Genomic DNA, 25,727 nt, shown 5'->3' with positions numbered 1-25,727 from the left:
GCACCACTGCACTCCAGTCTGGGCCATAGAGCAAGACTCCATTTCAAAAAAAAAAGATTTAGAATTTTTGTATTCTTTTTATATTATAAGGTACATATTTTCCACTTAATTTTATAAGAGAAATCTAGTTTCTTAATGTTGAAAGAATTCAAGAGGCATTTTCTCATAAAGCATTCTTCTAAAAAAATTAAAAGTTTCCTATTAAATCTACATTCTTATGTTTAGCATTTTCTTTTATTTAATAAAATTCTCACCTTTAAATTAGCTTTTGCCAACTGCTGTGAATAATTTATAGCCTCTTTCCGAGATTCCCTGAGCTCCTGTCTCAATTCTTCATTTCTTCCAGTAAGCTGATCAACTTGGGCTTTCAAATGCAGACTGGCATCAAAGATTCCTTCTGCATTCTTTGATTCTATAGCCTAGTGAATTTATATTATATATTAGAAATGTGGGGAAAAAAACAGTAAAATCATAGTTTAAAAAGTCTATCTTTAAATAAAATGGACATTTAAGCATTTTCCTATTTCCACTCCTAAGCATGATAATAAAGTATGCCAATTCAAATTCTTATTTATGAATCTATAAAACTTTCATTTATATTATCAAGCATAGTAATTACTTCATTACAACAATTAAAAAACATCTAGTTAATCCTTAATAGGCTGGTAGACTAGATAAACAATCAGACAGGAATAAAATGATCAGGGTTCAAATTTTAACCAGTTGCTTAACAGTTAGGCAAGTGACTTAAATTCTCTATACCTTAGCTTTCTTGTCTCTAAAAACAGGGAAATAATGTTAGCTCTGCTCACTACACAGGGTTTTTGTACAGTCAAAATGTGGTAACTTTCTCTGAAATTACATAGCATCTGCATTCAAAGCATGTGCAAAGGAATGGTATAGCTACAATGTTCAATTAAGTGAATTTTTTAGTGCTTCCTCTCCACACAGTTGAAGCATAAATGAAAATACAGGCAAGGTATTCTCTAAGAATAATGATTAAGCAAAAATAATGTACCAAATATTAAAATATTATCAGAGTGGCTTCACTAGCCCAAAATTTCCAGCAGTGGAATACATAAATATATATACACAATGTACACATCTCCATAGTATATACATATAAATATATCCAGATTTTAGAAGAACTGTATGGAAAAGAACTGATAAATGCAAAGTAAGTCTTAAAAAAATGAATGTAGAAGCCAAATAAGGTAAAATGAATAGAACCAAATGCAATCTCCTACTCAGTAAAGAGATCCAGGGTTTAACTCTAGGTAGTAGATTTATAAAAGCCTTCCCTGAAGGAGATTAGAGCAGGTCATGCAGAGTAATAATTTATACTAATTCAAAGAGGATATCAGGAAGATAAAAGTAGGTAGAGGGAGGTACTCTGACTGACAACAAAGTGGTCTAGTCAGTTGTCCTGTTGAGGACTAGCACCGTGGTGTCTACATGGCCTTTGGTAAAATGAGAATGAGTCAGATAGAACTGAATCTGGGGGCAATGAAAATACCCTGTAATAACAAAAAGTGAACTGAAGTGGATAATCCAGAATTATCTGGTCTAAATTGTCATGGATTCTGAATATTTCTTAGAGAAGTATTGTCAGGTGATTTGTGAATTTCAGACAGGGTGTATGAATCTGAAAAACAATGACAATCCAGGATAAAAGTAAATGAAGTCTACGGAAACAGTGGCTCCAGGAAGGCTAAGAGATTGTCAATATAAATAGAAGTTAGAATTTCCTGGGCTATTCACTCTGTTTTCATTTCATTACTAAGTAGAGCTGCCCTTGGAAAATTAAGTTTGATGTGGGACACAGTATCAGGAGTGAGTATCATCACAGACAAAAGATGTTCACATTAAAAAAGCAGTAAGAATCATTTTAAACATTCAAAATGGCAGAGGCTAAACAAAATCACCAATCAGAGAAGGAAAGTCACAATGAGAAAGATAAAATGAGAATCAAACTATTTTCTTGCCTCAGGAAGTTTTTAACATACCAGTATCACTCTCATTCTCTGCTAACATTATAGTGTTGTTGAAAAAAGTATTCAACTTCTGATAAGTCATGATTTTTTTAAAAAAAAGTAATTCAATAAATAATAATTGTTTTCCTATTGAAATTAAGCACAAATTTAGGAAATATAATAATGTATGCTAAATATGTTCAGATGACACATTTTAAAATGACACATTTAAATATTAATAATCTAAAATGTGTATATTATTCAAGTTTATATAACAGATACTGAATCCTGTGAAATTCTCAAGGCCCTACATGCTAAATATAAATAAAATATTATTGATGGCTAAATCTTTCTTGTAGCAATGAGTAAGTCCTTAAACATTTAAAATAAAACCATTTCATAACACTTCTTGTGGCATATGTTCCTAAGAGACCTATACTTCCATATATAAAAAATTAATAATAAAAATACTACCTAAAGATTCTAGAAAATGAACAAAAGCAAGCAGATTTTAAAAAAAACTCAAATGTGTAAGACAAGACCAGCAACGACTGAGTTTGCCATTTGTAAAACTTTAGTCATAGGGCAGGCTACAATTGCAGTGACCTATCATCTTTCTCATCTAGGAAACCAAAGGATAGAGCCCAAAGCCATGGAAAAAGTGAGAGGAAAATCCCAACAAGAAAAGTGCCAGCAAAAATGAGCTCCAAACTCCTCCAGGTCCAAGCTGACCCTTGAACCAAAAGAATACCGATAAAGAGGAAAATGTCAGTGAACCTGAATATAGATTAATAACAATTATCCAATTGGTAGAAGAAGAGATAAAAGATTAGGGGAAAAAAGAGAAAGTATTGAAAGCAGCTAAGAAAAACTACATTTTACATACAGGGAAACAATGATTCAAATGGTTAACAGAAACTATGAAGATCTGTACACAGCAGAAAATCTCTCTAAAGTGCTGGGGGGAAAACATTAACATGAAAAAAATAACTTACATTAACTAGTCTTTCAAGGCTAGGGATAATTAGAGATGTTTCTCCTCCTTTAACATTAGGATCTTTCTGCATTTCCTTAATTGCTTGCAATATTTCTTTCATACCTTCTTCAAGTTGCTTATTTTCTTCAACTAATTCTTTTACTGTAATTATATAGGTTTTTTTATTGGATGATTAGATCTTTTCTTTACAATTTACAGTATTCTATAGAGATGATGAATATATCACACATACCAAAGAAATCATTGGAAAAATGCAAATATAAATAAACATACAAAAAAATTCAACTATAAATCCAATGTGAATAGTTGAGTTAAATGACAGATCTATTTATATCATGTGCATATACACACATATCTCAACACTGGAAGAAATAAATCACAGGCATACTTTTGCCATAACATAAACTATGCTTTATATTAAAGTATTTTAAATTTGATGTTGTAAACTCACTTTGATTAAAGAACACACAAGATAAATGAGTTACATATCCTCACAAAAAAATCTTATTAGTTAACATTCTCTGACAATGAAAATAGCAAGGCAAACCAACTGGATGAGTAACAGACTCAGACTTAAGTATATACAGTACAGAGGTAATCAGGAGTAAAACAGATTAGAAAAAAGAGAATGTGTTAACATTCTTTCAGGTCCATGATTTTAAGTATAGGAAAATAAGAATAGAAAACTAAAAGACAATTGTAACTTACATTTATTCTGAAATTTGGCTATTACCGTTCTACTTCTTTCTAAATCTCTTTCTTTTTCAATTAGTTCTCTTGAAAGAAATTCATTCTGACAAAAGTACAGAGAATAAAATTGATTTTTTTCAACAAAATATCACAATAGTCTATAGTTTTCAGGTTTAGAAAAGTTTGATTAATTAGGTGTAACAACAAAAAAACAAGCTATGAAACATAGCAGCAATCATAAAAATATACTAAAATCTAAACAGAAGGTGATTTTCCTCCCACTCCTCCCTTTCCCAACACCCACCATAAAAGGCAAAAAAAATAATGGTTTTTGTCTTTAGTACCACAATCATCTCTTTTAATGTTCTGCCTTTACACTACCTGTTCTGCCTGGTTTTTATGACGTTCAAGCTCTATTTCTGCTTTTCTACTCTGTGCTTCTTTGATCAATAAATCCTGTGCTATGATTTCATTCTAAAGAAAATTTTAATAAATTAGACAAGTCAATGGGTTCATACCAATGTACTGCATTTTAGATTTTAGATTTTAAAAAGTACAATGTATATAATTCATGTTAAAGTACAAACAAAAGTATTCCTACTATAATTGTTACAGAATGTTGTTAGAGAAGTCATAAAGGAGCAACCCAAGAAATATAATTTGGAGGAAAGCTCACCTGAGATCTAAGAAATACTAGTTCTCTCCGTAGCTGTTCTATAAGATTTTCAAGAGGATCTATCTGAGATAATTTTGATTGTGCAGTAATAGACACAGGTTCTGGAAGATTAACCTCAAGCTTATTTTTTAATATCTCTGTCTGTAAGGGTGCTTCACTTTTTATTACATCTTCTTTCAAATTGATATCAGCATACTTTATTTGGGTATGAACCTGTTCTTCTAATGCTGCTACTTGTGATTTATCCATGTCAGCTCTATTTTCATGAATTTGTTGACAAAATATTGCATATTTTTGCCTAAGTGATAATTTCAGCGTTAAGTCTGAAGCTGTTGATAAACCGTGAAAAGATGAATTGCATTTTTGTCCAAAACTAGTCTTCTCTACTGCTTGATGGCTTCTTGACACTTTCTTCACAGAATCATCAGAAAAACAGTATACATCATTTATTTCTTCATGGCTTTCCCTACCAAAGGTGCTGACTAACGATTCTAGATTTCTTGAAGACTGTAGACACGGTGCTTTAAAAATCTCTCGTATTCTAATAGTTTCTGGAGTTGAATTATCTTTTACTTGCATGGAGGAAGAATGTCTAGTTAAAGAGACAAAAGGATGCATTCCACTTTCTACACTACGGTGAATTTCAGGTAACATTCTTGATAATGATCCTATGGTCATATTCTCTTCTGGCTCATTCTGATCTGACTGTGGGGTATTGAATGATAATCTCCTATGCAGCACCTCTACTTTGTCTGAACTCCTAATCTGTAGTCAGAATAAATAATGTCTCATTAATCAATCTTTGAAACAACAGGTTATGTAAATAAGCAAATGTTTCTCTCTACTTATTTAACAACAATAAAAATTAGATGTTCAAGAATGAGATAAAGTGGAAAGAAAGGAAAGCGCAATAAAAATATTTTCCTTTAGTCTCTTTGCAATACTTTACTATTACCTTTGATTGTGCTTCACTCAGATTTTTGAGGCTCACTAAATCCAATTTTCTTTCACTTATTCTATCTCCTTGAAAAACGTTTTCAGTTAGGTTCAGGTCCTCAGTGGTTAATCCTATACATAAGAGAATTAACAAACTAAAAACATAAAAATAACCCTCCTACTATTCCAATACTTTAATTCTTAAAACCTACAATCAAGTTTTAACCCAAAGGTAGAATAATTGTTTCCAAAATTCTTCCAAAATTCTACACAGTCAATACAATCTTCTGATCTAGCTCACTTTTAATGAACTATTAATAATGTAAGAACCTAATTCGAATTTCATCTTCTCTACCATTCTTGGCCCATTCTATATTAAAGTGCCACTTAATAAGCACCAGTTAAAAGACATATAAAGTAAATATAGATGAGTAATGAGTAAAGTGATTATTGTACTAATAAATTATGAAGTTTCATTTTATGAGAAAGTTTTTGATGTATTATAGATATTGCAATGCTAAAAAGAACCACTCTGCTATTATTCATATAGGCTTGGGTATTTGGGCCAAATGAAAAAGAAATTCCTTCTGTGTGGTCTTCCTACAAAAAAGCACTGCAATGGCTACTATAAAACTTAACCAACTGTTCTTTTGTCTCAAGTAAAATAAACCAAAAAAAAAAGATGCTAATTTATATTCAATAAAACATTACTTTCACTTAGTAAAGAATAATTTAAGGCCAGGTGTGGTGGCTCACGCCTATAATTTCAGAACTATGGGAAGCCAAAGCAGATGTATCACTGGAAATCAGGAGTTCGAGACCAGCCTGGCCAACATGCTGAAACCCCATCTCTACTATACAAAAATAAGCCAGGTGTGGTGGCTTATGCCTGCAGTCTCAACTACTCGGGAAGCTGAAGCACAAGAATCACTAGAACCCGAGAGGCGGAGGTTGCAGTGAGTGAGACTGCACCAGTGCACTCCAGCCTGGGTAACGAAAGCGAAACTCCGTCTCAAAAAAAAAAATAATAATAATAATAACAATTTACAAAAAAAAAAGCTTTCTAATGCATAGTCCTTACGGAAACGGCAAATGAATAATAATAATAACAATTTACAAAAAAAAAAGCTTTCTAATGCATAGTCCTTACAGAAACGGCAAATGATGAGTAACATATACTAACATAAAACCTACTAAGGTTCATACTTATTAATCACACTATATTGGGGCTATCTAGAAATTAAAATATGATGCTATACAATTTTCAAAATTCTACAATTCTAAGGTTTGGTTTGTTTGTTTGCTTGGTTTTTGTTCTTTTGTTTTGTTTTCTTATTGCCTATTTCATACTCAAGACTGAATCCACTGACACTTATCTCCTTCAGGTTGCCATTGTCATTTTTTAAATTTGTATCAGACTCTCAATAAAACAGCAGAAAAAAATACAAACAATTTCATATCCAGACAACTCATTTACCAATAATTCTTTTTAAAGGTTTAGAATAACTGAGTATACCTGAAGTTGCACTTCTTTTTCCTCTTTCTTGAGCCATTTGACGAATTTTTTTCTTCAGATCAAGTCGTTCTTCCTCTAGACTTTCAATCTGCAAAGCATAAATTATTAGTATTTCTCTATAGTTCAACCAAGAAAATAATCAACTGACTACCATACTTGCCTCTTTCAAAAGAATCTGGTTTTCAGCTCTGTACTGCTGCTGTTTTAAGCATTTGCTATTTCTAAATTCAGTTAAATCAATCATTGTTTTTGGTTCAAGGCCTACAATAAAGAGCAATATAATTAAAAACTTAAAAATATTCAAATAAACTGCAATAACGTCATATACCATCAAGCAACTGGTTAAAATCTGCTTAGCCAGTATCACTGACGAATGAGGTAACCTTTTGTGCAAGAATTCTCCAGATATTTAAAATGTAACCCAAGTTAAAATTTTATCAAAATTATTCATGGAAATCCTAACAAAAACCCAAAGTAAATTATAAACCAAGATTTGGAGCTTTTTAAACACGAAAATATCATTCTATGATTGCTATCTAGATTGTCCAGAAGTCATCTTTAGGAACTTCCAGATTCTTGGCTATGATCTGATAGTTCAAGTTGATCAGAAGTCTAACTTGGGGATCCACAACTACGGATCCTAGTTAGATACTATTCACACATATATATCTGTATAAAATACTTCTTTGTCTATTTGTCTTTTCTTTAGGTAATAGTTTTCACAAATAATCATTTTAACTGAGAGTTAATTTAAATGAAATTTAGCAAGATTGAAATCTGTATTTAGATATTTATTTTTATTTTAAAGCAAAAACTTAGTTTGCACTATTAGAACACACAAACTAGTAATATTAACTAATAAGCTATTTATTAAAATAAATATACAAACTCTCAAGCTATATTTACTAATTACTCCTTAAAATACTCAAAGTAAAACGTAAGCAGTCTGAATTATAAAAGTCAAGCACTTAAAAATCTTTAAGAGGTTTAAACAGGCTGGGCATGGTGGCTCATGCCTGTAATCCCAGCACTTTGGGAGGCCGAGGCAGGTGGATCACTTAAGGTAAGGAGTTTGAGACCAGCCTAGCCAACACAGTGAAACCCTACCTCTACTAAAAATACAAAAATTATTCAGGCATGGTGGTGCATGCCTGTAATCCCAGCTACTCGGGAGGCAGAGGCAGGAGAATCATTTGAACGTGGGAAGCAGAGGTTGCAGTGAGTCAAGATTGCACCATTGCACTCTGGCCTGGGTGACAGAGCAAGACCCTGTCAAAACAAAACAAAACAAAAAAGTTTAAACGATGTTTGTAAACATCCTCAGGAATTCATCTGTAACAAGAGAATTTTGCAAACAAATGTGGGTAATTTATTAATGCCACGTAACAGAGGTTAACTTTTTTTTCCCCCCAACAAAAGTAGGGGGAAAAAAAAAGGTTAACCTCTGTTACGTGGCATTAATAAACTTTCACTTTTTTTAACATGTAGCTATTACTGAGGAGATGCTAGACTAAATAAAGCAATGTTCCAACCCTGCCAACCCACCACTCCAACCTCATAAAATCTCTGATTCCACTTTAATCAGAGCAGCTACACTTTTATTTGTATTAAATGTTTTATGAAAGTATTTATTTGGAAAAAAAAGCATTAAACTACTCAATGAATAATAATAAACAAAATTTAAATTAAAAAAAAAAGACTTGTAAATCAGGGTTGAGCAAACTATGTAACTTAGAAGATGGCTTACCCACACGCTCTCTAAGTGCTTCATTTTCATCAAGGAAATCATTGATCTTCAACTCAAGTTTATTGATTTCCTTTATCAATGTTTCAATCTCCTGATCTCTTATTTTAATTTGGTTTTTACAATTCTTTATTTCAATGACAGCATCTTCTAAACCATATACTCCCTGAAATATATCCAATCTAATTTAAAATATTACATGGTTTACTTGAATAAATTTATCAAATTCATGAATTAATTTTTTTACTAAAAGGAAAATGTACATATGCCTACAATTTATATCATTATACTAGTTTTTTTATTGTGCCTTTATAAACCAAATCCAGCAATAATAATGAAGTAATATGCAACAAGTTAACTCTCCAGTATAATATCCTAAAGTCAAAATGACTCCAAATATGTATTACATATAAAACACTTATCAAAATACAGAAAAGAATTAGTAAAAGCAAATCAGCAATACCAGTAGAATAAGTAAGTCATTATAGTTGCTTGACTTAGCTGTAAAAGTGAAAAAATATTGGAGCTGTAAAAGTGAAAAAAAATAGGCGATAAAATTGTCCTTATCATAAATTTTGTTATATTGGCCAGTGGTGTCACATCTACATGGCGGCACAATGAACACAGATAATAAACAAATCTAATGCTGCTGGTTAACCAAAACCGATTATTTGGACAAAACATCTTGATCAAAAGATTTGAAAACAATTCTCCCGACAAAAAGTAAATGCTCAAAAGTTTCAATAGTTTAGTACAAATTAATGAGGATAACCTTCGTCAAAATATACTTACGGAATGTTTTTTAAATGGTATGCAGTAAATAGCACAGAATAGTCTGTGAGTGGCAGGAATAATTCTAAACTCCTTGAATGCCAAGATAAAAATACATACCGATTCATAATCTTTTAACCGCTTCAGAGCCTCAATTAATTCTTTATCCTTTTCCCTAGCATCAGCCTCAGCCAGTTCAGCTGTTCTCTCAGCCTCTTTAGTTTTCTCTTTTAAAATGTCTAATGTTGACTGAATTTTCATGTAATAACTCTGTTGAGAAAGTGTTGAAGCACCTACAGAGTAAAAGCAAAAATCATGAATTAATTGAACTGACTACTTCAATTACTTCAAATCAGTGATTGCAATATGGTGGCAAGAAAAGTGGTATGCCATTTAAAAACTCCTTTAAAGTTGTAATTTTATATTTGTAAAATCAAAGTTTTTTTTGGTTTTACTAATATAATTAACTAAAAAAGTAAAGTTCAGTAAAATCTTCTTAGCTGAAGGGGTATGGATATGAGAGGCTGCAAAATACTGCTTTACCAAGAATGATCCTTGTGACAGAGACTGCATGCAGCTCTATCAGGTTCCTAATATTTAACCTCCCTTTTGTCCACTATACTAAAACTATGGATTTTTAGCTGGGCACGTAGCCATTTGAAATAAAGAACTAAATTTCCACTTACACACCAGCAGCTATGTGTGGTCATGTCAGTAAGGCAATATAAATACAAAGGTCATTTGTGAATTTCAGGAAACATTTTTAAAGGAAAGGAATAATCTTTCTCTTCTCTTTCCTCCTTCCTACTAGCTGAAATCCACATGAATATGAAGGTGGCAACTTCACACGAGTGAAGAAACCACACGTTGAGATAGGGGTCCCTGATAGGGAATATTTGTGCATCTATCACACAAATCCTGCCCTAGTTCCTTCAACTTTGTCCATATCATAGAGAAGTAAATTTCTATCTTGTTTAAATTATTATACCATGCTTGATTTTTCTGTCACTTGCAGCTAAACTTAACACAAACTAAGCTAAAAAATTCTTGAATGCCTACTTGTATTATCTTACTAAATTGTAAAAAGACCAAAACATAATATTGCTATCATTCAAAAATTTATTGACACAGATCATTCTCACACTCATTCATAATAAGCATTTACTAATATATAGGTTATATACTTAATATTGGACTTAGGCATAAGACTAGTATGTGAGATCACAAAAGTTTTTAAGAAATGAGCCCTGCTGTCTGAAGCTAACAGCCAAGTTGCAGAACATTTCATAAGCTGTTTCCCGCCCCCCCCGTATGTATTCCCTCCTTCTTCCACATGTCTATTCTCCTATCATTCTTCTACGTGGCTCTCCATAACAAACACTGTATTTACCTACCTATCCTTCAGCACATGCTTTTAACTCTTGTCCTTTCTTCCTCTATCTTGCTGTTTGGGATACAGACATGAGATAAAGCTACACTGCATCTATTTTGGATGGGGCAGATAAAGGCAACACCCTGGACTGCCTAATTCTAGTTCATTACATAGATGAGAAATAAATGTCTATCTTGATTTTGCCATTATTCTTCAGCTCTCTGAAAACTGATAATAAAAAGTCTAATCCTGCTAACTAAACCTAATATTTCTGTATTTTGATAAGCACTTGATATGTAATACATATTTAGAGTCACTTTGCCTTTAGGATATTATACTGGAAAGTTAACTGTTACATATTACATCATTATTATTACTGGATTTGATTTATAACAGCACATTCCATGAGTATATTTTGAAGAAGGTTATCCTCATTAATTTATACTAAACTATTGAAACTTTTGAGCATTTACTTTTTTTCAGGAGAACGGTTTTCAAACATTTTGATCAAGATGTTTTGTCCGAATAATCAGCTTTGGTGAACTAGCAGAATTAGATTTTTTTTACTATCTGTGTTCAGAGAGCTGAAGAATAATAACAAACCTATGAAGGAAGAATACCCCTAGCCATTACGTTTTACAAGTTAAGTTTAAGATATAGAGCACAGTCTGATACATACACCTTCTGTGAGCTTTAGGGATTATATGACTATGGACTGACTAAAGTCTTATTAGATAAGTTCTTGTTCTTATTTGATAGCAGAGATCAATCACCACTTTTTCTCCTTGTAACTATAATATGCATGACCCATACTGTTAGTCATCCTTTTAAAGCAGTTTAAACTACTGGCGAAGTATTCTAATACAAATATAATAAACACATATATAGAAATATCTATCTAGTTGGCCCTTGAAGCCACTCAACAGTCATACCACATTCTCCATGTCTTCCATCTTTCAGATGACCATTTTATACTTTCTCTTCTCCTCTCTCCTCAAGCTTATGAAATATCTTCCCCTATCGTTACCTTCAGCTAAGAATCTTGCTTCCTTGTTCACTGAGAAAAAAGCAGCAACCAGTGTACAACTTCAGCAAATTCCCACTACCAGGATGTCTACCAAGCCATCTACACCTGTATCAATACACTCTACCTTCTTTTCTATGATGATGGATGAGCTCTCTGTTCCTAGTTAAGGCTAACCTCTTCACTGGCACACTAAGATCCCATCCCATTGCATTCTTAAAAATATTATTGTTCCAGAAGTTCTCTCTCTCCACTTCATTGATTCATCAACATTTCTTCTTTAATGGAACTTTCCTATTAATCTAAAATCATGAGTTATTTCTTCCATCTTTAAGAGAAAAATACTTTCTTAATCCCTCTTTCCCCTCAAACTACTACCTCGCTTTCTTCTCTTTATGAAAACAGTTCTGGAAAAGAGTTCATATATTACTTTATTACATTTCTTCTCTACCCACTTTCTCTTGAACTAAAAATGACCATTTTTGGTCAAACAGTTAACTTTTAGTGGTCATCTTGATCTATCAGCAGCAAAGAACACAGCTCTGAAAGCAGTTGTTTCTTCTTACTTTGTTATATTCCTCATGTGGTTTTCAGGGCTCTCCATACTTCCACTTTTTCTCCTATTTCTCTGAGCATTCCTTTTCAGTTTCCTTTGATTGCTCCTTTTTATTTCCCTAGCTACAAAAGTAGAAGTATCCCAGGACTCACTCTTTAGATTTTTCTTCTTAACCTACATTTACTCCCTTGGTGATCTTAGCCAGCTTCATTACCTCAATTACTTTTACAGAGATGGTTACTAAACACATCTTTAGCCTAGATTGCTATCCTAAAGTTCAAACTTTCATATACAAGTGCCTACTTAACAGCTTCACCTGGATGTCTAATAAGCATCTCAAACCTAACGTCTAAAATTAATTACCTGTTTATCTCTCAACCTGCTCTTCCCACAACCCCGCCATGACCAAAACTTTTGGTTCAGACCAAGAATTCCAACTCTCTGTCACACATCCTACATCTGATCTGTTAGCAAATTCCATTTTTATCACCTTCAAAATACATCCAGAACTGCTACATCCAATAACTTCACTGCTACCATTATGGCCCAAACCATCACTTTTCTCCAGATTATTACAATAGTCTTCTAACAGGTCTCCCAGCTTGTTATTTACTACTCCTACAGCCTACTGTAGACACAGGCTAAATCAAATTATAGCACTCCTATCTTCAGAAACTTTCCCCAATGTCCCTTCTCACTTAAAAGCCAAAGTAATCACCATGAACTATAAGGCCCCATGATATGGCCTCTGTTTATCGCTCTGATCTTACTTGCTGACTCTACTCCAGCCGAAAGTACTTCTTTGTTGTTCTAAAATATGCTTGGTACACTCCTGCTTTAGTGCCTTTAAACTTATTCCCACTGCTTAGAGCCATCTGCATGTTTCACTCTTTCACTTCTTTAAGTATAGGTTAAATTACCTCCTCTGTAAGGCTTTTGCTTCATTTTCAAAATTACAACCCTACCTGCAAACACAACATCACTACACTATTGCATACATACATACACGGAATCACTATTTCTCCTTCATGTCATTTTTAAAAAAATATATAGTAATAAACATGTCCATGAAATTACCATGAAAAGTTGGCACTAGTGTGCTCTGACATAACTATAGTATGTAGTGCTATAAAAAATATAACAACACAGATATTGCAAGAACATATATTCATAGAATTTGATGTGTTAAACAAGGTAGTATGGCTCAATGTAAAGAGAATATGATGAAACATTAATCTGGGTAAGATTAATTAAAATGCTGATGTAAAATTACTTCTGAAAACTATCTGCAATGCTGTTACACTAGCCAAAATTTTATTATCCTCCATTCTTTGTTAATTATAAGAAGTTAAATAAAAATAATTATATCACCATTTTTCATTTCTTTCATACCAGTGACCTGGTAATAAAAGTTAATGTAATTTTCACCAGAGGAGAAAATAACAGACAATAGATCCATCATTAACAAATGTAAGCACCAGTAATATAAGTATAATAATAAATAATATCTTGTACAATTTTTTGAAAATATAAAATTCAAATAGACAAAACTCAATATTGACTTGATATTTTATTTTAATAAAGTACTTTAACAACATAATGATATCTAAAATAACTTTATGTATTTATAAAAATACCTTTGTTTCTTTGGAGCTCATTTTTCAAATCTTCAATAATAAAAGTATTCTTTTCCATTTCTTTTGTATATTGTTCTACTTGTTCTGTGAGCATCTTAATTTGACTGTCTCGTTCCTGTATACCCTATAAAATGTTTTAAAACAATATATATAGTTTCATGAATATTAACCTAAAATGGTAAGGAAAAAGGGAGGCATGATATTTTTCAACAAGACTGTAGAACATATTTTCTTCTGGGTAAATTCTGTACATTTCAACTGTAATACACAGTGATAGGTACACTGCTGTTACTCCAATACTGAAAGATGGATATAATGGCTAACACTCTGGAAAACAGAATTTCCAGAACTCCCCAATGTTTGTGACTTCTATAATTCCTTACATGGTACTTTCCTCATCCTCCATTGAATTCCATATTTTTACCATTTTGCATGTTCGTGTTTTGCTCTGTGCTTTTGCTTTTATTCAACTTAGCTTTTTCCCCTTTAGTACTTCATTCAAAAATATTGCCCCTTGTAATTGTACTTATTCTGCATGTACTTTTCAAATCTCCTTCTTACTTTTAGACTATAACTACAGCACAAATAATAAAGGTGTTACTTGCTTTTATAGGGGTATATTTTCACTAAAAATAAAATCTTTACGTAGCACAAGTTAAATTATAACCATACTTTTAGCTTAAATCACTCTGTGTAGGGTATGTTAGGACTAAGATACAGTAAAATAAACCTTAACAGTATATAAAATTATTATAAATTTTCTTAAAGTTTTTAATCATTTCTTATTAAATAATTTCTAACCAAAACAATGTGTGTACTATCCATATAAACACAGAAAAATAAACACAATAACTCTAGTCCTAACTCTAATCCTGACTCTAAACTTAATCCTAATTTTTTATAGGGACTAGATGGCTTAAGAAATTTCAAAAGACATTATTAGACACTTGGTAGTGCAGGCTGCTAGACTAGGCACTGATGATATAATAAACAAAAGACATTGTTCAGAGTTCCAACTTTAATAAAACTGGTTGATAAAACCAAATTCTGATAAGATTTTACCTGCTGTAGAGCCATAACATTACTTTTATCAGCATCAAGCTGAGCATTCTTAAGTTTCTCCCTTAGGTTATGTAACATTTGCTGATATTCAATAATTTCATCATCTTTAGAAGACAAAATTAGCTAGAAATAAACAAAATAGAATCTGTTACACAAAAGGAAAATTAAACATTCTTCATTATCATAAATAATAGACACCATTAGTAGATTTATGATACAGGAAATAAAATTATGTGAAGAGGGAAAGTATGAGCAATTACTGGCATAATCTTTGTTCCTTTTGTATATACAACCTGAAATTCAAATAGGAAATGATTTCAAAATATATACTGTAATTTTCTTCTTTTATAATTCAATCTTTAAAAATATTTCAACCTTTAAAAACTCATTTATAAAGAAGTACTTCCACACACTTGTGAAAAGTTTTATACAATTGGTATTTATGAAGTATGCATTAAAATGCAACTGAGAGGCATAAAATATCTTGAATGAATGAAAGAAAAGGTATCTTGTGTTCTTCAGCTAGAAGGACCAAATATCATTAAAAGGTTTATCCTAAATCAATCTATAAAGCAATTTATAACTTTAACACATACCTGATAAAAATCCACAAGATATTTTTTAAGAACTGGACAAGCAAGTTCTATAATTCACATTAAAAATGTTCATAAGAAACATTTATAAATTTTCTTAAAGTTTTTAATGATTTCTTATTAAATGATTTTAATAAAAAATGTTTATTAAAATATTTTAATAAAAAATAATTTTAATAAAAAATGTTCATAAGGAACATTTTTAATGAAAGTCTAAAATGAAAATGATAAGTGATAAAGAAAAACGATAATGTTTTTAGATATTAAAACATACAACAGTTGAAACAAGTACACATGGCTAGAAAATACATCAATCAATTTAAGAGACTCCAAAATTAGATTCAAATTCAAAAAGCATATATAGTAAAAATGAAATTGTACCTCAATAGAAGAAGGATGAAATAATCAATAAATGATGTTTGGATAACAGAGGAACTCTGTTGCTTCCATGTTATACTACTTACATCAAAATAAACTGTATATGTTTCAAAGATTTAAATGTAAAAAAGACCGAACACAGTCATGCTTGTAATTCCAGCACTTTGGGAGGGCAAGGCAGGCAGATCACTTGAGGCCAGGGGTTCCAGACCAGCCTGGCCAACATAGCAAGACCCCATGTCTACTAAAAATACAGAAATTAGCCACACATGGTGGCACATGCCTGTAATCCCACCTATCAGGAGGCTGAGGCACGAGAACCACCTGAACCCGGGAGGTGGCACTTGCAGTGAGCTGAGATTGCACCCTTGCATTCCAGCCTGGGCAACTGAGTGAGACTCTGTCTCAAAAAAAAAAAAAGATATTAGGAGAAAATATAACAAAACAAGTTTATACTCAGAAGTCTTTCTTATTTTAACAAAGGTCAAAAGTCATTTAAAAATAATAAATTTAACTCAGAACAAAAAGAAATATTTCATAGCAAAAGATGCCATAAAGCAAAAAACAAAAAAAAAGTGACAACCTATCAGAATGTATTGCAACATACATGACAATTATACTTGCAGCAATTAATTCTACAGATGTACATTTGCAAAATAATATATATAAGGAAATTCATTAAAAAGTTTCTAACCCCAAAATTGGAAACTTCATAAACTTCACAAATTATCAAATAAATACCTGTATAAAAAGAAAAACTACATAGCCTTTAAAAAGAACAGCAATACTATATCTACTGATATAAAATAATTATGAAAAGATATTAAGTCAAAACAAAGTGCAGAATACATATAACATGTTACCATTTACCCCTGCCTACATTAAATGTGGTCAAACTGTTTTTTCCAGGGGTTGGTAGACTACAGCTCACAGGTCAAATTTGGCCTTCCACCTGCTTCTGTAAATAAAATTTTACAGAAAAACCACCTTGCTCACTCATTTACCTATTTTCCATGGTTGCTTTCATGCTATAAGCAGAGTTTAGTTATAGCAGAGACCAGGTGGTCTAAAATATTTACTCTCTGGCCCTTACTATAAAGTTTACAGATGCTTGACTGATTCTAAAGGCCTTATTTCCATTGCTGCTGCTTTCGTTTAAATATAGGTTATCTGAGCTTCCTAGATGATAATCAATTCCAAATGCCAGCAAGATTTATGTGAACCCCACTAGAAAGCAATGATTCTAGAAATGATAGCTTTTAAAATTAGAATTATTCATTCAGAATCATCTCTGATGTTTTTCAAATATTGAACCATCATATTCCCAACTTCTAATATGGTAAGGCCTGACGATTTTGTTAAGGTTGGATAGTGATGGTGAGGAAGAGAGGTACATTTTGAAAAGGCTTCCCAAGTGACTCTATCCCTTTGCTTATTCCCATTCCCACTGATCAATCTGACAGTTAGTTAGAAAAACTAAAATTAAACCTGCAACTATTTCACTAATGAATACAAGGTAACTATGAGTTAAGTGAAAAAATTTAAATAAATTTAGAATGATATATTTCAGATGACAAATATATTTTGCAGTTAGACTTCTATTAAAAAGTTTAAAGTTCAACTCATTGATGTGAAAGAGGTCATTCAATAACAAATGAGCTAGAGATCACAAAGGAGAGTTTTAGAGCTTTTCCAGCCAAGAAATAAAATAAACTCAAGTTTAAAAATACGACATTTAAACAAAAATAAGACTAAAATTTAAATATAAAATATAAAATGAAAAAGTTATTATGTCAATTGAAAAAAATACCGTCCATTCTTCTACTTTTGCATTGACAGCTACCATAATTGGATCGTCTTCTTCATTTTTTGCCTTCAGAAGCTCTGTAAGCTCCTGCACCTAAAAGACAACAGTTAATTCAAGAGTTGTTGCAAATTAATGTAATATATATTTCACCTGTGCATATTTAGATATACATTATATATAAACATATATACATACACACATATACATATGCATACTTATATACACATATATACAGATACATTACATTACATATGCATATTTATCATTGAAGTCATCCTGGAATTAAAGATGACATTTAATATTTTCTGGATCTTATAATTGTATAACTATCTTTCATTACTAGAAAATTTTATTTTTAAACATTACCTTTTAAACAAGTTTAATACACATAAACAGTGAATAATGTATTGGTTTCCAATATATTTATGATGCATTTAAGATAAAATTAAACATTATGATCCACAGGATTTTTAAGAGTCTTGCAGAAAACCCCATAATTATGAGCTGTACATGTCTGCTATCTACACATTCATTCAAGTATCATTTATACATCCTGGACTGTAAGATTCAGTGTTTGTGAGGGGATTGGAGAAACACATATGGGCAAATATATCAACATGGTAACATATTACGGTATTAAAAAGACAGACAAAAATTCATATCCTAAATAAATAATGAGATAATATGAAGTCTGAATAAATAAGTCATTCTAAAAGTAATTCTTACTTGAAGTCGATAATGATCATTTTCTTTTTTTAACTGATCTATTACATTATCTGTCTGATGTACAATAGCTTTCATCCTATTATATTCATCAGTCATCTTCTCCATTTCCTGTACAGACTCTTCTAAATTTTTTCTCATTTCTTGGTTCTGAACTTCAATCTTCTCATTAGCTTCTGTTAAAGACTAAAAAAGTTAAAGACACTCTAATTAAAAAATAATTTTAAAAAATGAAACCAAATTAAAATTAAATGCAGCCATTAAGTGTCCACTGAGTGAGGGGGAAGATAATTTTCTATAGACCTTTAGTTGGCATTGACCAATTAAATCAAATTGAATATCAAGAAAATTGTACACAAGTACCTCAATTATTTTTAATGACCAAGACAAATATAAAAAGAACAGTTAAAAAGTTACAACTTCGGGCTGGGCGTGGTGGCTCACGCCTGTAATCCCAGCACTTTGGGAGGCCGAGACGGGTGGATCACGAGGTCAAGAGATCGAGACCATCCTGGTCAAACAAGGTGAAACCCCATCTCTACTAAAAATACAAAAAATTAGCTGGGCACGGTGGTGCATGCCTGTAATCCCAGCTACTGGGGAGGCTGAGGCAGGAGAATTGCCTGAACCCAGGAGGCGGAGGTTACAGTGAGCCGAGATCGCGCCATTGCACTCCAGCCTGGGTAACAAGAGCGAAACTCCGTCTCAAAAAAAAAAAAAAAAAAAAGTTACAACTTCAAAGATGTTTTTATTTCATGTTTTACAAGTATATAGTGATAGATTTAGACCAAAGAATTTAAACCTAGTGCTAAATATTAGATTTATATTATAACGAAAATTAAAGTTTTATAGGAATCATTGCTCTGAACTGACTTCTAGCTATTTTACCTGAATTTCATCCAGATACTGGACAAGCTCATAGTTTTTTTTAGACAACTGTGATCGGTAGTCACTGTCTTCCCCTCTTCTTGATAAAAGTGTTTCTTTTTGTGAATCTATTTGTTTCTGGTAATCAATAATATCCTGAGAAAGCTGTTCATTCTGAAGGTAACCAAACATAACATTGCATTATGAAACTATTCAGAATAACAAAATTATATCCTGTAAATAGTGCTCTCGGAACATATCTTTAAATTCCCAAGATTTCACCACCCTTAAAGCCTCACCTTTTTCTTTAGACGTTTGTTCTACAGAAAAGGACAGGGAAAAGGTAATTAGAAATGAGAAAGGCAATACTTAATTAAAAATAAGAATTAGAGACTAAAGAAAACAAAAAAAAGTTAGGAGAAGGATGTACATTATTTTGAATAACCAAAGAAAGTAAGGATACTAATTCTCTATCAAAACAAAAAGTATTTCAGTTATGCCAGAAACTTAAGAACTTCTATCAGAATAGACAATGTACAAACATTATTTGGCTCAGTAGAACCAAATGATAATCAGAATTTATAAGATTTCATAAGTAACAAAAATTTTTAAAGGATTCTGGGTAAGAGAAATAAGAATAGAAATCCAGTCATGTGTTTAATTAGAAAACTAGCAAAGAATGGCTTATAAAACAACAATAAAAAGATTTACCCACATAGACCTGAAATGAATGTAGTACTTAAAGGTCTCACATTTTGCTTCATTTTCTATTTCCCTGAGACAAAGTCATACCATAAAATCAGTTTGAAAACATCAGTTACTTAGAGGACTCCAGTCCTGGTTAAAATATAAATTTATATAAACTTTTTTAACAAGTACCTTTGTTGAGACACCATAGCTACTAAAATTTTTTACCAACCTCTCTTCTTAATTTGCTGTTTTCATTTTCTGCCTCCTCATTTCGAAGAGCCAACTAAAATAGTAAAAATAATAATAAGTTAAATTTCAGCAGTAATTTTTCTTTTTTTCAGATAACATCTCCCTTTGTCACCTAGGTTGGAGTGCAGTGGTGTGATCTCCATTCACTGCAACCTCCATCTCCTGGGTTCAAGCGATTCTCCCACCTCAGCCTCCTGAGTAGCTGGAATTACAGCATGAATCACTATAAGTGGATAATTTTTATATTTTTAGTAGATACAGGGTTTCACTGTGTTGGCCAGGCTGGTCTTGAACTCTTGGCCTCAAGTGATCCACCCACTTTGGCATCCCAAAGTGCTAGGATTATAGATTTGCGCCACCATGTCTGGCCATCAGCAGTATAAAGCCAGATATTCAGCTCATCTACTTAAATTTTAAGTCCTCTCTAATAAAGTAAAAACATTTAGACTATTAAGGATTTAATATCAACCTAACACATCAATAGGGCAAAATTTTCAAAAATTAAGGATTTAAGAAGTATTAAACAGGTTCATTTTAAAGAATAAAAAAGAATACACACACACACACACACACACACACACACAAACTCTAACCAAAGAATACAGAAATATATAAACCTGCTCCACCAAAAAAAATCCAAATAAAATGGTTTTCTTCCCAACATCTTTGTATTTCACTTTTCTATGTCATAGCTAGACCATTATCACTATCAGTGAACATAAATTACTTAGAAATATAAGGCAATAACAACACAATGGTTAAAAGAAGCCATCTAAAATCATACTGGCCTAGATTTATGTTCCTCATCAACCAATTTCTCGTAAAGTGTGAATGAGTTATTTAGTATCTCTTCAATTCAGTTTTCTCATATATGTTGACATAAGAATTAAATAAGATGTATATAGAGCTCTCAGCACAATGATCAGTGAATTGAATCAAAAAAAAATATAAAGCCTTCTCTATCTACATATAAGTGATTTCGTTTGTGACTCGTTTCTCCAAATGGCAAACATTATTACAAACATTATGATGCCTTTTTTCACCTATTCTCCAAATCTCATTCCTCTTATGACCTTTCATTTTTCTGCTTCTTCCCTTTATTCAAGAGAAGATAGAACCACAATGGTATAAAACTATATTTAAAAGTCTATAATAACCAAATGTAGTATGTGATCCTTGATGGAACTTTGGATATTGGAGGTGAGGTGCCTGAAGGATATTATTGGGCCATTAGAAGAAATCTGATTCTGCACTAGATAATGGTGTTGAATCAGTATTTAATTTCCTGAGCCTGACAATTATATTGCATTCATGTGGGAGAACATCTTTCTTTTTCAAACGGATATGCTGAAATATTTAAGTGCAAAGTCTGATATCTGCAATTAGCTCTCAAATGACTCAGCAAAAAATGTGATTAAACAAACAAGAGATAGATAAATATATGTGTGTTTAAAGATACTGACAAAAAGATAAAGCAAACGTGGCACAACATTAACATGTGGTGAATCTGTATGAAGGGTATGTGGGTGATTATTGTTTTTCTTTTTTTTCCTACCAACTTTTAAGTTCTGGGGTATATGTGTAGGATGTGTGGGTTTGTTACATTGGTAAACATGTACCTGATCAAATGTTGCTGCACAGATCAACCCATCACCTAAGTATTAAGCCCAGCATCCACTAGCTATTCTATCATTGATGAACATTTGGGTTGATTCCATGTCTTTGCTATTGTGAATAGTGCTGCAATGAACATATGCATGCATGTATCTTTATAAGAAAATGATTTATATTCTTTTGGGTATATACCCAGTAATGGGATTACTGGATCCAATGGCATTTCTACTTTTAGATCTTCAAGGAATTGCCAGTCTTCCACAATGGTTGCATTAATTTATATTCCCACCAACAGTGTATTTCTTACAATCTTTACAAATATATGACATTTTTCAAAAAAAAAAGCTTAACATTTATAACAAAATACAAAGTATAATACAAATTCTAGAAGTTTGCATATCATTATCATCAATTGAAAGTTAATAATCCCACTGTGTTCTTAATTAAGAAATTTTTACAAGAGAAGCCAAGAACTTAATGCTAAAGCATTTACTGCTATTGATACTCTTTTTCCTTGTCTTTCCAAACATCACACTCTGTTTCTCCTTTCTTGAGCTTTTTCCTTGAAGCACCTCTTCCAATTTCATTGCTTTATAGACATTTCTCAGAGATGTGGCTTACAATCACTTCTCCGGCTTCAATAATGTCTACATTGTTGATTTATAAATCCTCATCATCTGCCCAGAGTGTCTTGTGAATTCCATTACCACAGATCACCCTTTCTGAATATGCCCACAAGAATCTCAAACTCAACATCTATAAAACTGAAATAATCCCAAACTTTCCAAATGCCTCATATGTTCCTCCTTAGTGAATGGCACTATCTACCTGTTTAGTGGCCCAACCCACAAAATTAGGCAAATTCTCCATCATCCGTTTCCTCCAACAACCAATTACAAATTCACCACATCCAATTACATCTACTTCTCTCACATTTGTCTGTCTCAGGCAAATCCCATCATTAGGGCTTGCCTGAATTAACACAAATATCTCCTTACTAGTGTTGGCCCCTTTCAATCCACTCTCCACAAAGTACAGTAAACTTTTAAAGTATAGATCTTACTATATCCTGTGCTCAGAACTCTTCATTGACTCCTTTTATGAAAAGAACCAAATTCATCAAGGAACTGGCCCTTGCTTATTTCTCCAGAGGATCGTAAGAATTAAAACTGGGAAGGCAATTTAGCACAGACTCTTGAGTAAGACTGTTTTCAAATCCTATCATTACCACTTATAAGCTGTGTAACCATGGCAATTACCTTTCTTTGTCTCCATTTCTTCATCTGTATCATGGTAGAAATGACATTTCATATGATAAGTATGAAATAAGCAAAAATGAATTAATTCATATGAAGTGCCTGACACATAGTAAGGACTCCATGGAAGCTATTTTCACTTATATTCCAGTCAAAATGAATAACTGTAGCTTCCTAAATACTCCATAACATCTCTTACTTCTAGGTCTTAGCAAATGTGTTACCTTCTACCCAGAATGTTCTTTCTTTAACCACCATATACATTCTCATTCCTCTTACCAGTCTAACTTCTACTTCAGGTCTCAGTTCACAGATCACATCCTGAACCTTAAGACTGATTATGGCATCCCTCTCCAGAGTATCCCAGAATATGTCCTGATATATCTTCCTAAGTAACATATTATCACTATGTTATGCTTATTATTGACTGTAAATATCCTTGAGAAGCAGAACATAGTTGCCCACTATATCACTAGCAACTAGCACAGTCTCTGGTATGCTGTAAAGACTCACTAAAACTCAATGACTGGTTAAGGGCAAAGAAGTAATTACCAAAGCAACTATATCCGTATTTCATCTCAAGGAACTTAGCAGCCGAAAAGGAACACAGGCCATATATTTAAGTTTTCTCTGTGTGAAACTATGAGTAAAGATAATAGTCTAAGATATAAATGGACAAGGTAGTTCTGATTAGCTAAGAGTGTGTGGTATGAATGATAAGTCAACTGATACAGGCCTAAAGAGAAGAATAAAAGTCAAGAAAACCACAGGCATTCCCCTAGGCAATTCTACCAGTGAATATCATAAGTTAGATCCTTTATAACTATTAAAAAATCCACATGTCTGTTATGTTTTGCAGAGTTAACTAACCAGACAATGCTCTAAGAACTTGTTCTTAACATTTAAGTGGCATCAATCCATACTTTCTCTACCACGTTGTTTTGATAGCTTTTATATGGTTCTTTAAAATTTTGGAGTAAAATAGATACATGTAAGAAATTTGTAAGGAATAGTTTCCCTTAAAAATCAATTTATGATAGATGCTCTTATTATTATTGTTGTTTGAGACAGAGTCTCATTTCTGTTGCCCAGGCTGGAGTGCAGTGGTGCAATCTCGGCTCACTGCAACCTCTTGCCTCCTGGGTTCGAGCAACTCTTCTGCCTCAACTACCCAACTAGCTGGGATTACAGGCACTCCCCACTAGGTTCGACTAATTTTTTTTGTATTTTTAGTGGAGATGGGGTTTTTGCCATGTTGGCCAGGCTGGTTTTGAACTCTGGGTCTCAAGTGAGATTGATTCTCTTAAATAGCATATCACTGTTTTCTTAAAATGTATGACCCTCTATTTCTGAGAGAATAATGAACAAAATGAAATAAACAGAATATAACATAATAATGACTTAAAGGACACAAAGGTAAAAAATGTTTCTGAGTATAAGAGACAGGACAGTTACCACATGTAGGCACCAAATTTTACTAAGTTTACTAATAGCTGAGGTGAAATAAAAAACAAGTAAGTGTTAAATAGAAATGTTAATAAATAAATAAAACATTAAATAAGAAGCTGAGGTAAAATAGGAAATTTTCTTCAAGAAAATACAAATTTACCTGCAAAAAACTTTTTTTCCAAAACTAAATCCCAGGGAACACTGCAAAAATTATTAGTTTACAACAAGGAATAACATGAGTTAATAAAAACTATGTATTAAACATGTTATTTTAAATATCATTGATAAAATGTTGAGATTAACACTTTTCAAAAACAATATATATATATCTCATATATAAGGATACAACCAAAAACAAGAAATTTAATTAAACATTATTGAATGTATCATCAAAAGATTCATTTCCAAATCTACTAATCATATAAATACATTGAAATAAACAAATATAACTTTTATGCAAAATAAACTATGATACTAAGATCACTTCTTTATGCAAGTCTATTAGTTTCTTGACACTAATCTTCCAGACAAAAGCATCAATTTTAGGTAGTAAGTGTGATATATCCTGAGAAAAATGTACCTCCAAATATAAAGAATTAATCTTCAAGTCATATTCACTAAAAGTACCTGTTCCATTATATTTTAAAATTTGTGATGACAAAATGAACAGTGTTATAAAATCTTATAAGTGTACATCATTCCTCAAATATAACATACAATACAAAAATTGATATTGTTACCAATAATTATAAAAAGCCAGGTAACTTGAACAGTGAAGATTCATGGAAAAAAAAGTGCTTTACTTGCTCATTAACTTTCTTCTCTTTCTCCAACTCCTTTTCCATGTCCTCCAATTCTCTATCTTTTCGTTCTAATTGCTTTTCAAGTTGGCGAATTTCATCACGTAAAAACCGAGTATCCCGACCACCTGCAGACCGCTGAGCCATCTCAAAGTAATAAACCCAAAGTATAAATTATATTATATTTTGAAGTTCAAATGATTCAACAATAAGCAACTTATCTTGACTTTAAATTTTCATTATATTTCAGTGCAGATATTTAAAATCATATTAAGAATCTTTTTTTTTTAATTTAACTTACCTAAGCGTTAGTTCACAGCTAGTAAGTCTTTAAACTTCTCCTGAGC

At 32.1% G+C, this 25,727-nt stretch overlaps 1 protein-coding gene across 6 annotated transcripts in view; it reads right to left on the bottom strand.

Annotated features, from left to right (window-relative positions):
• CEP290 (centrosomal protein 290) overlaps window positions 1-25,727 on the bottom strand; it is a 90,744-nt gene that overhangs the window by 59,889 nt on the left and 5,128 nt on the right. For 2 of the 6 annotated variants that reach the window (XM_035257203.3, XM_035257209.3), the window contains exons 6-23: window positions 25,384-25,527; window positions 20,242-20,295; window positions 19,622-19,642; window positions 19,344-19,496; window positions 18,459-18,641; window positions 17,736-17,825; window positions 14,955-15,077; window positions 13,893-14,016; window positions 9,424-9,596; window positions 8,536-8,698; window positions 6,949-7,049; window positions 6,789-6,876; window positions 5,292-5,404; window positions 4,337-5,101; window positions 4,042-4,134; window positions 3,679-3,763; window positions 2,969-3,111; window positions 255-419 (exon numbers count right to left, since the gene is read on the bottom strand). In XM_035257203.3, coding sequence (XP_035113094.3) covers window positions 255-419; window positions 2,969-3,111; window positions 3,679-3,763; window positions 4,042-4,134; window positions 4,337-5,101; window positions 5,292-5,404; window positions 6,789-6,876; window positions 6,949-7,049; window positions 8,536-8,698; window positions 9,424-9,596; window positions 13,893-14,016; window positions 14,955-15,077; window positions 17,736-17,825; window positions 18,459-18,641; window positions 19,344-19,496; window positions 19,622-19,642; window positions 20,242-20,295; window positions 25,384-25,527 — 2,781 coding nt within the window. The remainder of the gene's footprint in view (window positions 1-254; window positions 420-2,968; window positions 3,112-3,678; window positions 3,764-4,041; window positions 4,135-4,336; window positions 5,102-5,291; window positions 5,405-6,788; window positions 6,877-6,948; window positions 7,050-8,535; window positions 8,699-9,423; window positions 9,597-13,892; window positions 14,017-14,954; window positions 15,078-17,735; window positions 17,826-18,458; window positions 18,642-19,343; window positions 19,497-19,621; window positions 19,643-20,241; window positions 20,296-25,383; window positions 25,528-25,727) is intronic. The other 4 variants (XM_054238707.2, XM_054238708.2, XM_054238710.2 and 1 more) reach the window with 4 other exon arrangements.

Source organism: Callithrix jacchus, chromosome 9 (assembly GCF_049354715.1).
Source record: "Callithrix jacchus isolate 240 chromosome 9, calJac240_pri, whole genome shotgun sequence".
Lineage (NCBI taxonomy): Eukaryota > Metazoa > Chordata > Mammalia > Primates > Cebidae > Callithrix > Callithrix jacchus.
This window is presented reverse-complemented; position numbering and strand designations above follow the sequence as displayed.